General features: G+C 42.0%; 1 protein-coding gene across 1 annotated transcript in view; it reads right to left on the bottom strand.

Annotated features, from left to right (window-relative positions):
- Positions 1-12176, bottom strand: part of LOC126278504 (phospholipase B1, membrane-associated-like) — a 112625-nt gene that overhangs the window by 65207 nt on the left and 35242 nt on the right. The window contains exon 2 of the mRNA XM_049978666.1: positions 10845-11160. Within this exon, the coding sequence (XP_049834623.1) occupies positions 10845-11150 (306 nt within the window). The 5' untranslated portion in view covers positions 11151-11160. The remainder of the gene's footprint in view (positions 1-10844; positions 11161-12176) is intronic.

The raw sequence follows: 12176 nt of genomic DNA, 5'->3' as shown, positions 1-12176 counted from the left end.
GCGATTACCACAGCGTCGCTACCGCCAGAAACGTTGGGCGATGCTTCACACAACGCGCTGCGGCGCGCTCTTCAAAAGAGCAAATTTTTTACCACGGTTCAACCACAAGAGTTAATCGAATCTGAATGTCGTGTGATACTCGATGCAAGACGGGTCGGAGATTACAAAAAAATTTCGAGTTTCCGAGAGCAACAGCTTTGTAAAAGTGTTCGTGCCAGGAAGTGGGGATATAATTGTTACATGCCACTTCTCGACACCAACTGTGAAAGAGTACGTGGTTTGCGGATGGGGAGAGAGACTTCTGCCACCAATTTTAATGTGTAAAATGGCAGGGAAGGGGGGAAGGGGGAAGAAGGTTGTTAAATATGTCTCGTGGCGGCAGTGTGCTGGGGGTCGAGCGGTCAGGGTTTGATAGTAGGCATCCAGGGCTGCATTTAAGTGACAAAACAAGAAATTAAGTACAATAAAGAGGATTTATTTCGATATACGGAGTATAACAGGTGCGCCTAGGGTCGGAAGTTAGCATGTTTGGGCCAGTCTAGCAGGTCGAACAATTAATTAAAATGGGCAACGGAAGGGGAAGCGGTTCATGTTGACTTACGTTGATGGCCGGTCGTATGTCTGTTCTGCTCGAGGTCTGGATTACAAGTGAGAGAAGCAAGTGTGTTCTGCACCGCGGAACACTCCACAGTCCACACACGTGATCGGTATCCCGCGCACGCTACTGGCTAAAATCAATGGCGTGAATTCGCTAGCTGTTTCAGCAGAGGGCTCACGGCGTCTCCTGTCAGCAGCTTTAACTGGACACAACCACCTCGGTTTTGAAAGGTAAGCGACTTGTGTCACGTAGACACGGCGTGAATTACTTTGGGAGAAAACTTGTAAAGATTCCACTAGGCCTTTGAAATAAATTTCTTTAAACTAATTCCCTACAATATTCCTTGACTGGCTGCTATTCTGTACAGATTCTATCTCCTGTCCGGAACTTAAATGACGAGGAGTTGTACTCGGAAAAGATAAGGCTACACAGGAGATACCAGCTGGATTACAAGACGGTCATACATAGATTCCGTAATTAAAATATTGAATTGTAAGGTGCACCCAGGATCAGACACAACTCAAATCACAATGCAGTAATGATGAGCAGTAGATTAAAGTTTAAGAGAATCGTCTGGAATAATCACTGTGGAAGGAAGTGGGATAGTGAATTAGTGACGAATAGGGAGGTACGTTTGAAGTTGCGTAAAACTGTAGACACTGCGAGAGCGAATATTACGACAGGCAGTGCAGTTGAACGGGAATGGGAATCTGTAAAATGGGATATCACAGCTACTGGACAAACAAATACATATATGCAAGAAATATAACAGTGAGTAAATCAAGGATAACTAAATAAATCAACTGATCGACTGAAGAAGTAAGTACAAATATGTTCAGGGAAAGACAGGAATGTAACAATGTAAGTCACGTAAATTTGAAAGGTGAAATTGCTGCACAAAAGTGCAAGGAAATCGAAACAGAAGTGATAGTCTAAATTACCATTTCAGCATATAGAAAAGCGAAACCAGCATTCCGTGAAGTGAAAAGCAATACTTCAACATTAAGCGTAAGAGCGGAATTCTGCTGTTAAACACAGAGGAGAGAGAGCGGACAGGTGGAAAAACCACATTAAAAGTCCTTACTAGAGGGAGACATCATCTGGTGACGTTATGGAAGTAACAGGTGTCGAAATGCAAGATATAGGAGATCCAGTATTAGAGTCAAAATTCAACAGGACGTCGGAAGGCTCGCAGAAATCACAAATAATTTTCCATCTGAATTTCTAAAATCATCGAAGAAACTGCAGCCAAACGTCTGAACGTCTGTGTAAGCTGCTACCTAAAACCTGTGAATCGTGTAACATACCATCAGACTTCTAAAAGACTATTATCTATGTAATCAGTAGGATAACAAGTGCATATAAAAACGAGAATTATCGCACAATCAGTTTAACTTCTCATCGAAGTAGCTGACAAGAATAAAATGAACTAGAATCGAAAAGAAAATTGAGCATCTCCTAGATGACGATAAGTCTGGCTTCAAAATGTTGAAATGTATGTGAAATCTTATGGGACTTAACTGCTAAGGTCAGCAGTCCCTAAGTTTACACACTACTTAACCTACATTATCCTAAGGAAAAACGCACACACTCATGACCAAGGGAGAACTAGAACCTCCGCCGGGACCAGCCGCACAGTCCATGACTGCAGCGAGCGCCCTAGACCGCTCGGCTAATCCCGCGCGGCTCTGGATTCAGGAAATGCAAACCAATGATAAAAGATAATATGAATGTAAGACCAAGTATGAAGTTCAAATGGCTCTGAGCACTATGGGACTTAACAGCTGAGGTCATCAGTCCCCTAGAACGTAGAACTACTTAAACCTAACCAACCTAAGGACATCACACACATCCATGCCCGAGGCAGGATTCGAAACTGGGACCGTAGCAGTCGCGTGGTTCCAGACTGAAGCGCCTAGAACCGCTCAGCCACCTAGGCCGGCCCAAGTATGAAGTACTTGCATTAAAAACTTAGACAGACAGAGATGTAGTCTTTCACCGTTAGTGTGCAAACCATACATCGAAGAAGTAATGACTGAAACAAAAAAAAACAAAAAAATAGTTCAGAAGCAGAATTAAAATTCAGAGCGAAAACGTAACAATACAAAGATTCATGGACGAAAACGACATTAAAAGCTGAGTGGCAAAGACGAAGAAGACATTGCTGGCCAAAAGAATTGTGTTAGTATCAAATATCGGCTTCAATCTGAAGAAGAAACATCTGTAAATGTAATTTTGGAACACAACATCGTATGAATGTTAATCATGAATTGTGGGAGAATTAGGAAACAACTGAATCGTTTCATATGTTGCGGTATAGACGGATGTAAAGTTAGTTATATAAGACAAGAAATGATGAAGTTACCTACAAAATCGATGAGGAGAGGAACATGTGGAAACAAGGTAAGAAGAAGGGGCAAGATGATGGAACTTACGTTAAGACATCACAGAGTAACTTCCATGGTACTTGAGGCAGCTCTAGAGCGTAAAAACTGTTGGGGAAGACAGAGAATGGCATACTAGTATATGCTAAAAATGATTGTGGATGTAGTTTGCAGCCGGCCGCGGTGACTGAGCGGTTCTAGGCGCTTCAGTCCGGAACCGCGCGACTGCTACAGTCGCGGGTTCGAATCCTGCCTCGGGCTTGGATGTGTGTGATGTCCTTAGGTTAGTTAGGTTTAGGTAGTTTTAAGTTATAGGGGACTGATGACCTCGGATGTTAATTCCCGTAGTGCTCAGACACATTTGAACCATTTTTGAATTCAATAATCTCTACTTGTTATTGCACCCGTGGTCTAGGGGTTGCGTCTTTGATTCATAATCAAAAATATCTTCGATCCCGGGTTCGATCCCCGCCACTGCCTAAATTTTGATAAATAATCAGCATTGGCGGCAGAAGACTTCCGGCATAAGAAGTCAGCCTCATTCTGCCAATGGTCTTGTCAAAGAGGGCGGAGGAGCGGATAGAGGTTCAGCGCACTCTCTTGTCCTAGGGGTGGGAAATTGCCCCAACGATAAACGACATGAGGATGCAGAAGGCAATGGAAACCACTGCATTAAAGACACGTAACATGTATCCACAGGACATGTGGCCTGTAGCTGAAGAAGTGTCATGATGATCTCTCCATTGGCAAAAGATTCCGGAATAGTCCGCCATTCGGATCTCCGGGAGGGGACTGCCAAGGGGTGGTTACCAAGATAAAAAGATTGAATAATCAACGAAAGGATAACTTTCTACGAGTCGGGGCGTGGAATGTCAGAAGCTTGAACGTGGTAGGGAAACTAGAAAATCTGAAAAGGGAAATGCAAAGGCTCAATCTAGATATAGTAGGGGTCAGTGGAAGGAAGAGAAGGATTTCTGGTCAGATGAGTATCGGGTAATATCAACAGCAGCAGGAAATGGTATAAAAGGTGTAGGATTCGTTATGAATAGGAAGGTAGGGCATAGGGTGTGTTACTGTGAACAGTTCAGTGACCAGGTTGTTCTAATCAGAATCGACAGCAGACCAACACCGACAACGATAGTTCAGGTATACATGCCGACGTCGCAAGCTGAAGATGAACAGATAGAGAAAGTGTATGAGGATACTGAAAGGGTAATGCAGTATGTAAAGGGAGACGAAAATCTAATAGTCATGGGCGACTGGAATGCCCTTGTAGGGGAAGGAGTAGAAGAAAAGGTTACAAGAGAATATGGGCTTGGGACAAGGAATGAAAGAGGAGAAAGACTAATTGAGTTCTGTAACAAGTTTCAGCTAGTAATAGCGAATACCCTGTCCAAGAATCACAAGAGGAGGAGGTATACTTGGAAAAGTCTTGGAGATACGGGAAGATTTCAATTAGATTACATCATGGTCAGACAGAGATTCCGAAATCAGATATTGGATTGTAAGGTGTACCCAGGAGCAGATATAGACTCAGATCACAATATAGTAGTAATGAAGAGTAGGCTGAAATTCAAGACATTAGTCAGGAAGAATCAATACGCAAAGAAGTGGGATGCAGAAGTTCTAAGGGATGACGAGATACGTTTGAAGCTCTCTAACTCTATAGATACAGCAATAAGGAATAGCGCAGTAGGCAGTACAGTTGAAGAGGAATGGACGTCTCTGAAAAGGGCCATCACAGAAGTTGGGAAGGAAAACATAGGTACAAAGAAGGTAGCTGCGAAGAAACCATGGGTAACAGAAGAAATACTTCAATTGATTGATGAAAGGAGGAAGTACAAACATGTTCCGGGAACATCAGGAATACAGAAATACAAGTCGCTGAGGAATGAAATAAATAGGAAGTGCAGGGAAGCTAAGACTAAATGGCTGCAGGAAAAATGTGAAGACATCGAGAAAGATATGATTGTCGGAAGGACAGACTCAGCATACAGGAAAGTCAAAACAACCTTTGGTGACATTAAAAGCAACGGTGGTAACATTAAGAGTGCAACGGGGATTCCACTGTTAAATGCAGACGAGAGAGCAGATAGGTGGGAAGAATACATTGAAAGCCTCTATGACTGTGAAGATTTGTCTGATGTGATAGAAGAAGAAACAGGAGTCGATTTAGAAGAGATAGGGGATCCAGTATTAGAATCGGAATTTAAAAGAGCTTTCGAGGACTTACGGTCAAATAAGGCAGAAGGGATAGATAACATTCCATCTGAATTTATAAAACCATTAGGGGAAGTGGCAACATAACGCCTGTTCACGTTGGTGTGTAGAATATATGAACCTGGCGACATACCATCTGACTTTCGGAAAAGCATCAGCCACACAATTCCGAAGACGGCAAGAGCTGACAAGTGCGAGAATTATCGCACAGTCAGCTTAACAGCTCATGCATCGAAGCTGCTTACAAGAATAATATACAGATGAATTGAAAAGAAAATTGAGAATGCGCTAGGTGACGATCAGTTTGGCTTTAGGAAAAGTAACGGCATGAGAGAGGCAATTCTGACGCTACGGCTAATAATGGAAGCAAGGCTAAAGAAAAATCAAGACACGTTCATAGGATTTGTCGACCTGGAAAAAGCGTTCGACAATATAAAATGGTGCAAGCTGTTCGAGATACTGAAAAAAGTAGGGGTAAGCTATAGGGAGAGATGGGTCATGTACAATATGTGCAACAACCAAGAGGGAATAATAAGAGTGGACGATCAAGAACGAAGTGCTCGTGTTAAGAAGGGTGTAAGACAAGATGTATCCTTTCGCCCCTACTCTTCAATCTGTACATCGAGGAAGCAATGATGGAAATAAAAGAAAGGTTCAGGAGAGGAACTAAAATACAAGGTGAAAGGATATCAGTCATACGATTCGCTGATGACATTGCTATCCTGAGTGAAAGTGAAGAAGAATTAAATGATCTGCTGAACGGAATGAACAGTCTAATGAGTACACAGTATGGTTTGAGAGTAAATCGGAGAAAGACGAAGGTAATGAGAAGTAGTAGAAATGAGAACAGCGAGAAACTTAACATCAGGATTGATGGTCACGAAGTCAATGAAGTTAAGGAATTCTGCTATCTAGGCAGTAAAATAACCAATGACGGACGGAGCAAGGAAGACATCAAAAGCAGACTCGCTATGGCAAAAAAGGCATTTCTGGCCAAGAGAAGTCTACTAATATAAAATACCGGCCTTAATTTGAGGAAGAAATTGCTGCGGATGTACGTCTGGAGTACAGCATTGTATGGTAGTGAAACATGGACTGTGGGAAAACCGGAACAGAAGAGAATCGAAGCATTTGAGATGTGGTGCTATAGACGAATGTTGAAAATTAGGTGGACTGATAAGGTAAGGAATGAGGAGGTTCTACGCAGAATCGGAGAGGAAAGGAATATGTGGAAAACACTGATAAGGAGAAGGGACAGGATGATAGGACATCTGCTAAGACATGAGGGAATGACATCCATGGTACTAGAGGGAGCTGTAGAGGGCAAAAGCTGTAGAGGAAAACAGAGATTGAAATACGTCAAGCAAATAATTGAGGACGTAGGTTGCAAGTGATACTCTGAGATGAAGAGGTTGACACAGGTATGGAATTCGTGGCGGGCCGCATCAAACCAGTAAGTAGACTGATGACCGAAAAAAAAAAAAAAAAAAAATGTTTGCAGTTGTTTCTCACAGACGAAGGGGATGACACCGAATAAGTCGACGCGAGTCTCATTAAACGTAAATAAACTTAGTCCTTGAGGCTGTTGTGCGCTAGATGATGTGCAGTTTTCTTTAAGTTGCCCTGGTAAGGGGCAGCAGTAAAGGTATAGTAGAATCTACTACACCACAGACCGAAGAAAGACCTATATCACAAATAAAAATACAACATTTTTCGAAAGAACTAGCAAACACAAATTGGGTGAAGTGTATAGAAAAACCAATGTAAGTGTGAAATTCTCTGAATTATCTATATTATTTAAGCTGAACTTTGGGAATACATTTTGAAATGTATCAAAGGCAGTGGAATGTCTCACAAAAATAAATGGATAACAGCGGAGATTAAGAAGTCCTCCCAAAGCCTTAAGTAATTACGTTCTAAGAAAAAGGATCATAATCATTCAGAGTTCATAAAATTCTATCACAGGTACAAAAAGCTTTATAGAAAGATGCTAACTGCTGCAAAAAAGTCATTTAATGCCATAAATAATACAGACTGCAGAGAATAAATGAAAAGCAGTTTGAGATGTTATAAAACAGCACGCAAGGAGAGACAAGCAAAGACATAATAATACGTTGATAAAAGAGGGAATTTAAAGTAATAAATAATGCACTCTATGCAGCAAACTGTATAAAAGAACAGTTCCAAATATTACAGAAAATTACAAGAAAAATTCCCAAAAATACCTGTAGGTAATTATACACTACGTACAATGAAATTACTACTGACCATACTGTATGAAATCAGTAAAGCACTGCAAATGATAAAAAATTGAGATGAAATACCAATGTGTATACTGGCACAATGAATATAGATTACACAAGCTCCCTCAACAAACAAAATAAATGAATCATCCACATCAGGTAAATTTCATAATATTTAAAACAGGAGACAGTTGCACCTCTGGTAAGGAAAGGTAATACAGAATACATAGAAAATCACCGGCCTATTTATTTTGTGTCACCATTCTTAAAAGTAATAGACTCAGTAACGAAAGACACCGTAATGAATTACTTCAATAAATACAACCTTTTAAGTAATCACAGTTTGCTTTCTGAAGTGGTGGAACCACAGGATTCTCCATTGTAGAATTCAGAATAGTGGCACCTTAAGCTTCTTACAAGGCTGAGTGTGTCACAGGGATATTTTTAAATTTTTCTAAAGTTTTTTGGTTGTTCACTGTAAGATTCTATCATATAAGCTAGAAGAATTAAGAATAAGAAGATTAGATAATGACTTCCGATAATACCTCTGTAGACGGTGTAGCAAATGAAACATTTCTAGGGTTCTCAGCGGTGTGGAAACACAAAAATACTTGCAAACCGAATGACAAAAGTACGTGACGGCCTTAGAGACGTGTCATCACTGTGTAGCAGCCACTGTCTTTTAGTTACATAGTACCAACTGTACTTTCAGTTCTTAGCTATGGCATCCTTTTCTGAGGAACAAATGCACAGAACATAAATATAATTTCCAAACTGCAGGGAAGACCCATAAAAGTAGTTAACGAAAAATAGAAGTCGAGTAGATTTTAAAGATCTTCTAAAAACAGTGGGGATTTTAAATGCTCTATGCGACTACATTTACCAATCAGTTGTACACATTAAAAATAACATTGATAATTGCTGCCCATACAGTTATTACGTCCACTACAACAGAACGAGCTCTATGCTGAACTTATATTTACCAAGAAAGAATAAACTTAAATCACAAACAGCATTTTCCACCAAGGAATAAAACTTGACACTAAATTACCAAAAGACAGTAAAGAAATTTCTAAAATAAACTTATTTAAAATGGGAGTTGAAAAGCACTGATAGGCAATACAGCCTATACTTGAAGAATTACTTATATGGCGCAGAGTAAATAATTGGTTAGAAATGTAACACAAATAAATAATGATAGTAAAACATTCATCGTTATAAATAACACCTTCACAGTATATTTTTCCATCATTTTTTTTCTTTTCTGTAAAAACTTACTCCGCTGCAACTATGTAAATATTTTCATCTGTGAATTACTTTATTTTCGTTGAACTTAAATTGTAGTAACAGGACATAACCTGCACCCTTGTAAAAGAGAACAATAGATAAATAAAACTACTACTACCACTACGGTTACTACTACTACTACGACTACTAGAGAGTACACATGGAAACACTGCATATAAGAAACATCTGGGCTTGCAACTCGGTTGTGTATTAACTTTTCGTACCGGTGGTTCAGAGTCAAAAGATATTGTTGAAGTATACCATTCTAATCTTTGAAGGTAAAACTACTTATTAATAAAATCCACTATTTTATTTCGCTGGGTTGCCATTATCAAGCGGAGTACCACGAAAATCGTGCTTCAGTACAAATCAAAAGTTAAAAATCGGAAGTCTATGTATGTTATCGTCATGTCTACATGTTGGATATTTACCTTTGTAGCTCCTTTTGCTGATATCAATGTCCAGTGAGCTCTTTTCATGATTGTACGAGTTACGCAGAGTAATATTATTTGCAGAAGACCCGAAAATGACACATAGACCCGTCGAAACATGTCATTGAGGTAATAAAAATATTTGAACACTCTACCTTGGCTACCAAATTTCATATTCATCAATAAAGATCAGATCGCATCCAGCAACATGTGCAATTTATAATTTAATATTTGTTTGCGATCAAAAACCCATGTGAATGGCTAGACGCACAACTGATTAACGTATCGTAGCTGCAGTTTACAATCTATGACTACAAAAATATTAATTCATACAGGGTGACAATTACTAAGTTACACGAAATAAAACCGCCATAACTTCTGAATGGTTTGCGTTAGATCGTTCAAACTGCATGGTTGGCCGCGGGGCATAATGGGATCTAGCATCCACATGCGCAAGCGTCTTGATGTTGTCACCAATTGGCATTTGAAAATGTCACGGCACATCGTGCCTGAGAATATAGCGCTTGTGAAGGCCTACTATGCGAACAATAACAGCCCAGCTTCGGCTCAAAGGAAGTTTGCGACCAAGTTGAAGTTGAAGACAGCCGGTGCAAGAGTGCTAACAACCAGGAATTTGATTAACAAGTTTGAGAGAACAGGTAGTGTTCATGATGGCAGTATAGGCAGTATCGGTCGTCCAGAATGGGTCAAAACACCTGAAAACATCGAGAAGACACGCGCTGTCTTTCAAACCAACCTCAGGAAATCGATCAGATGAGCTGCGCAAGAGGTGGGAATAAACTGGGAGACACTGCAACAGATTGTTGTTGAAGACCTGTATCTCTTCCCATACGAAACTCAAACCCATTGACCATTAAGCTCCAGGGCCACAGAACTGACGAACATGACTTTGATATGAATATGGTTTGACTTAACGACGAAACCAACTTTCATTTGGATGGGTTCGTCAATAAGCAAAATTGGTGGATTTTGGGGACTGAGAATCCACATTTCGCGATAACAAGTCTCTTCAACCTCAACAGGTGACTTTGTGGTGTGCAATGTCCAGTCACGGTATTCCTTTACGACATGGTGGAGTACCGAGCAGCACGTGAAGGTTTTGGAAGATGATTTCACCTCGATTATCCAAAGTGATGCTGATTTCGACAAGATGTGGTTCATGCAAGACCGAGGTGGACCCTACCGAAGCAAGAGAGTGTTTGATGTCCTGTAGGAGCACTCTGGGGACCACATTCTGGCTCTAGGATACCCAGAAGTCACTGGCATGGACCTCTACTGGCTGTCGTATTCTCAGGATTTGAACATATGCGACTCCTTCTTGAGGGACTATATTAAAGACAAGGCGTGTAGCAATAACCCCAGAACCATTGCTGAGCTGATAACAAACATTCGGGAAGGTCATCGACAGCACTGATGTTCCGACACTCCTTTCCGCACCCCCCCCCCCCCCCTGTCACTCAGACAGCGTGGTTTGGTGGTGGGAGGAGTGTGCAGCCTAGCTGAGCACTAGAGCACTATGCATCGCGAACCAGAACATGGCTCGCGGGCCGCATTCCCCTGCTCTACAACATACGAAAGATTTATAAGTCCGTGGCTACGAGGTCTGATGACCCTCTTGTGAGCTTCGCCACGCGGATGCGGTGCAGTGGCGTTCACGCACCTTGAGGCCGGGGTAGTAGCCGAGCCGGATGGGCAGCAGCAGCAGCTGCCGCGGCAGTTCCAGCACGGCGTCGGCAGCATCCTGTGCTGCGTCCGCCAGCCACGAGAGGCGCGCCGTGGCCCACTGTGCAGCGGATGCCAGCGGCGTCGGCTTGCCGCCGGGGCGGGGCGTCGCCTCTGCGGCTGTCGCTATGGCCGGGCTGCGGGCGGCCGTCGCGGCTTCTGAGCTGGCGGCCACTGGTGAAGCTGCTGACGCCAGGATTAAAACAGACGCTGCGAGGCACCTCCAGTCTGCTCGTACTGCCATGGTGGCGCACCTACGTAGGTTACAAAATTCGATAAGAGACTACACATTGCTAATTCTATAACGGATGCTCTAGCTTGTACAGCGGTGTGGAGAATTTAAATATGAATGTGGCCTTCGTGTGACGTCTCAATGCCAAGTAACATAACTCGATGAAACTTGGAGCATACATACATCTACATTTACACTCCGCAAGCCACCCAACGGTGTGTGGTGGAGGGCACTTTACGTGCCACTGTCATTACCTCCCCTTCCTGTCCCAGTCGCGTATGGTTCGCGGGAAGAACGTCTGCCGGAAAGCCTCCGTGCGCGCTCGAATCTCTCTCATTTTAGATTCGTGATCTACTCTGGAGGTATAAGTAGGGGAAGCAATATATTCGATACCTCATCCAGAAACGCACCCTCTCTAAAACTGGACAGCAAGCTACATAGCGATGCAGAGCGCCTCTCTTGCAGAGTCTGCCACTTGAGCTTGCTAAACATCTGCGTAACGCTACCACTGTTACCAAATAACCCTGTGACGAAACGCGCCTCTCTTCTTTGGATCTTCTCTATCTCCTCTGTCAACCCGACCTGGTACGGATCCCACACTGATGGGCAATACTCAAGTATAGGTCGAACGAGTGTCTTGTAAGCCACCTCCTTTGTTGATGGACTACATTTTCCAAGGACTCTTCCAATTAATCTTAACCTGGCAACCTCCTTACCAACAATTAATTTTATACGATAATTCCACTTCAAATCGCTCCGCACGCATACTCCCAGATATTTTACATAAGTAACTGCTACCATTGTTTGTTCCGCTATCATATAATCATTCAATAAAGAATCCTTCTTTCTTTGTATTCGCAATACATTACATTTGTCTATGTTAACGTTCAGTTGCTATTCCATGCACCAAGTGCCTATCCGATGCAGATCTTCCTGTATTTCGCTGCAATTTTCTAATGCTGCAACTTCTCTGTATACTACAGCATCATCCGCGAAACTGTGCATGGAAGTTCCGACATTATCTATAGAAAGAACTGA

Source organism: Schistocerca gregaria, chromosome 1 (assembly GCF_023897955.1).
Source record: "Schistocerca gregaria isolate iqSchGreg1 chromosome 1, iqSchGreg1.2, whole genome shotgun sequence".
Lineage (NCBI taxonomy): Eukaryota > Metazoa > Arthropoda > Insecta > Orthoptera > Acrididae > Schistocerca > Schistocerca gregaria.
This window is presented reverse-complemented; position numbering and strand designations above follow the sequence as displayed.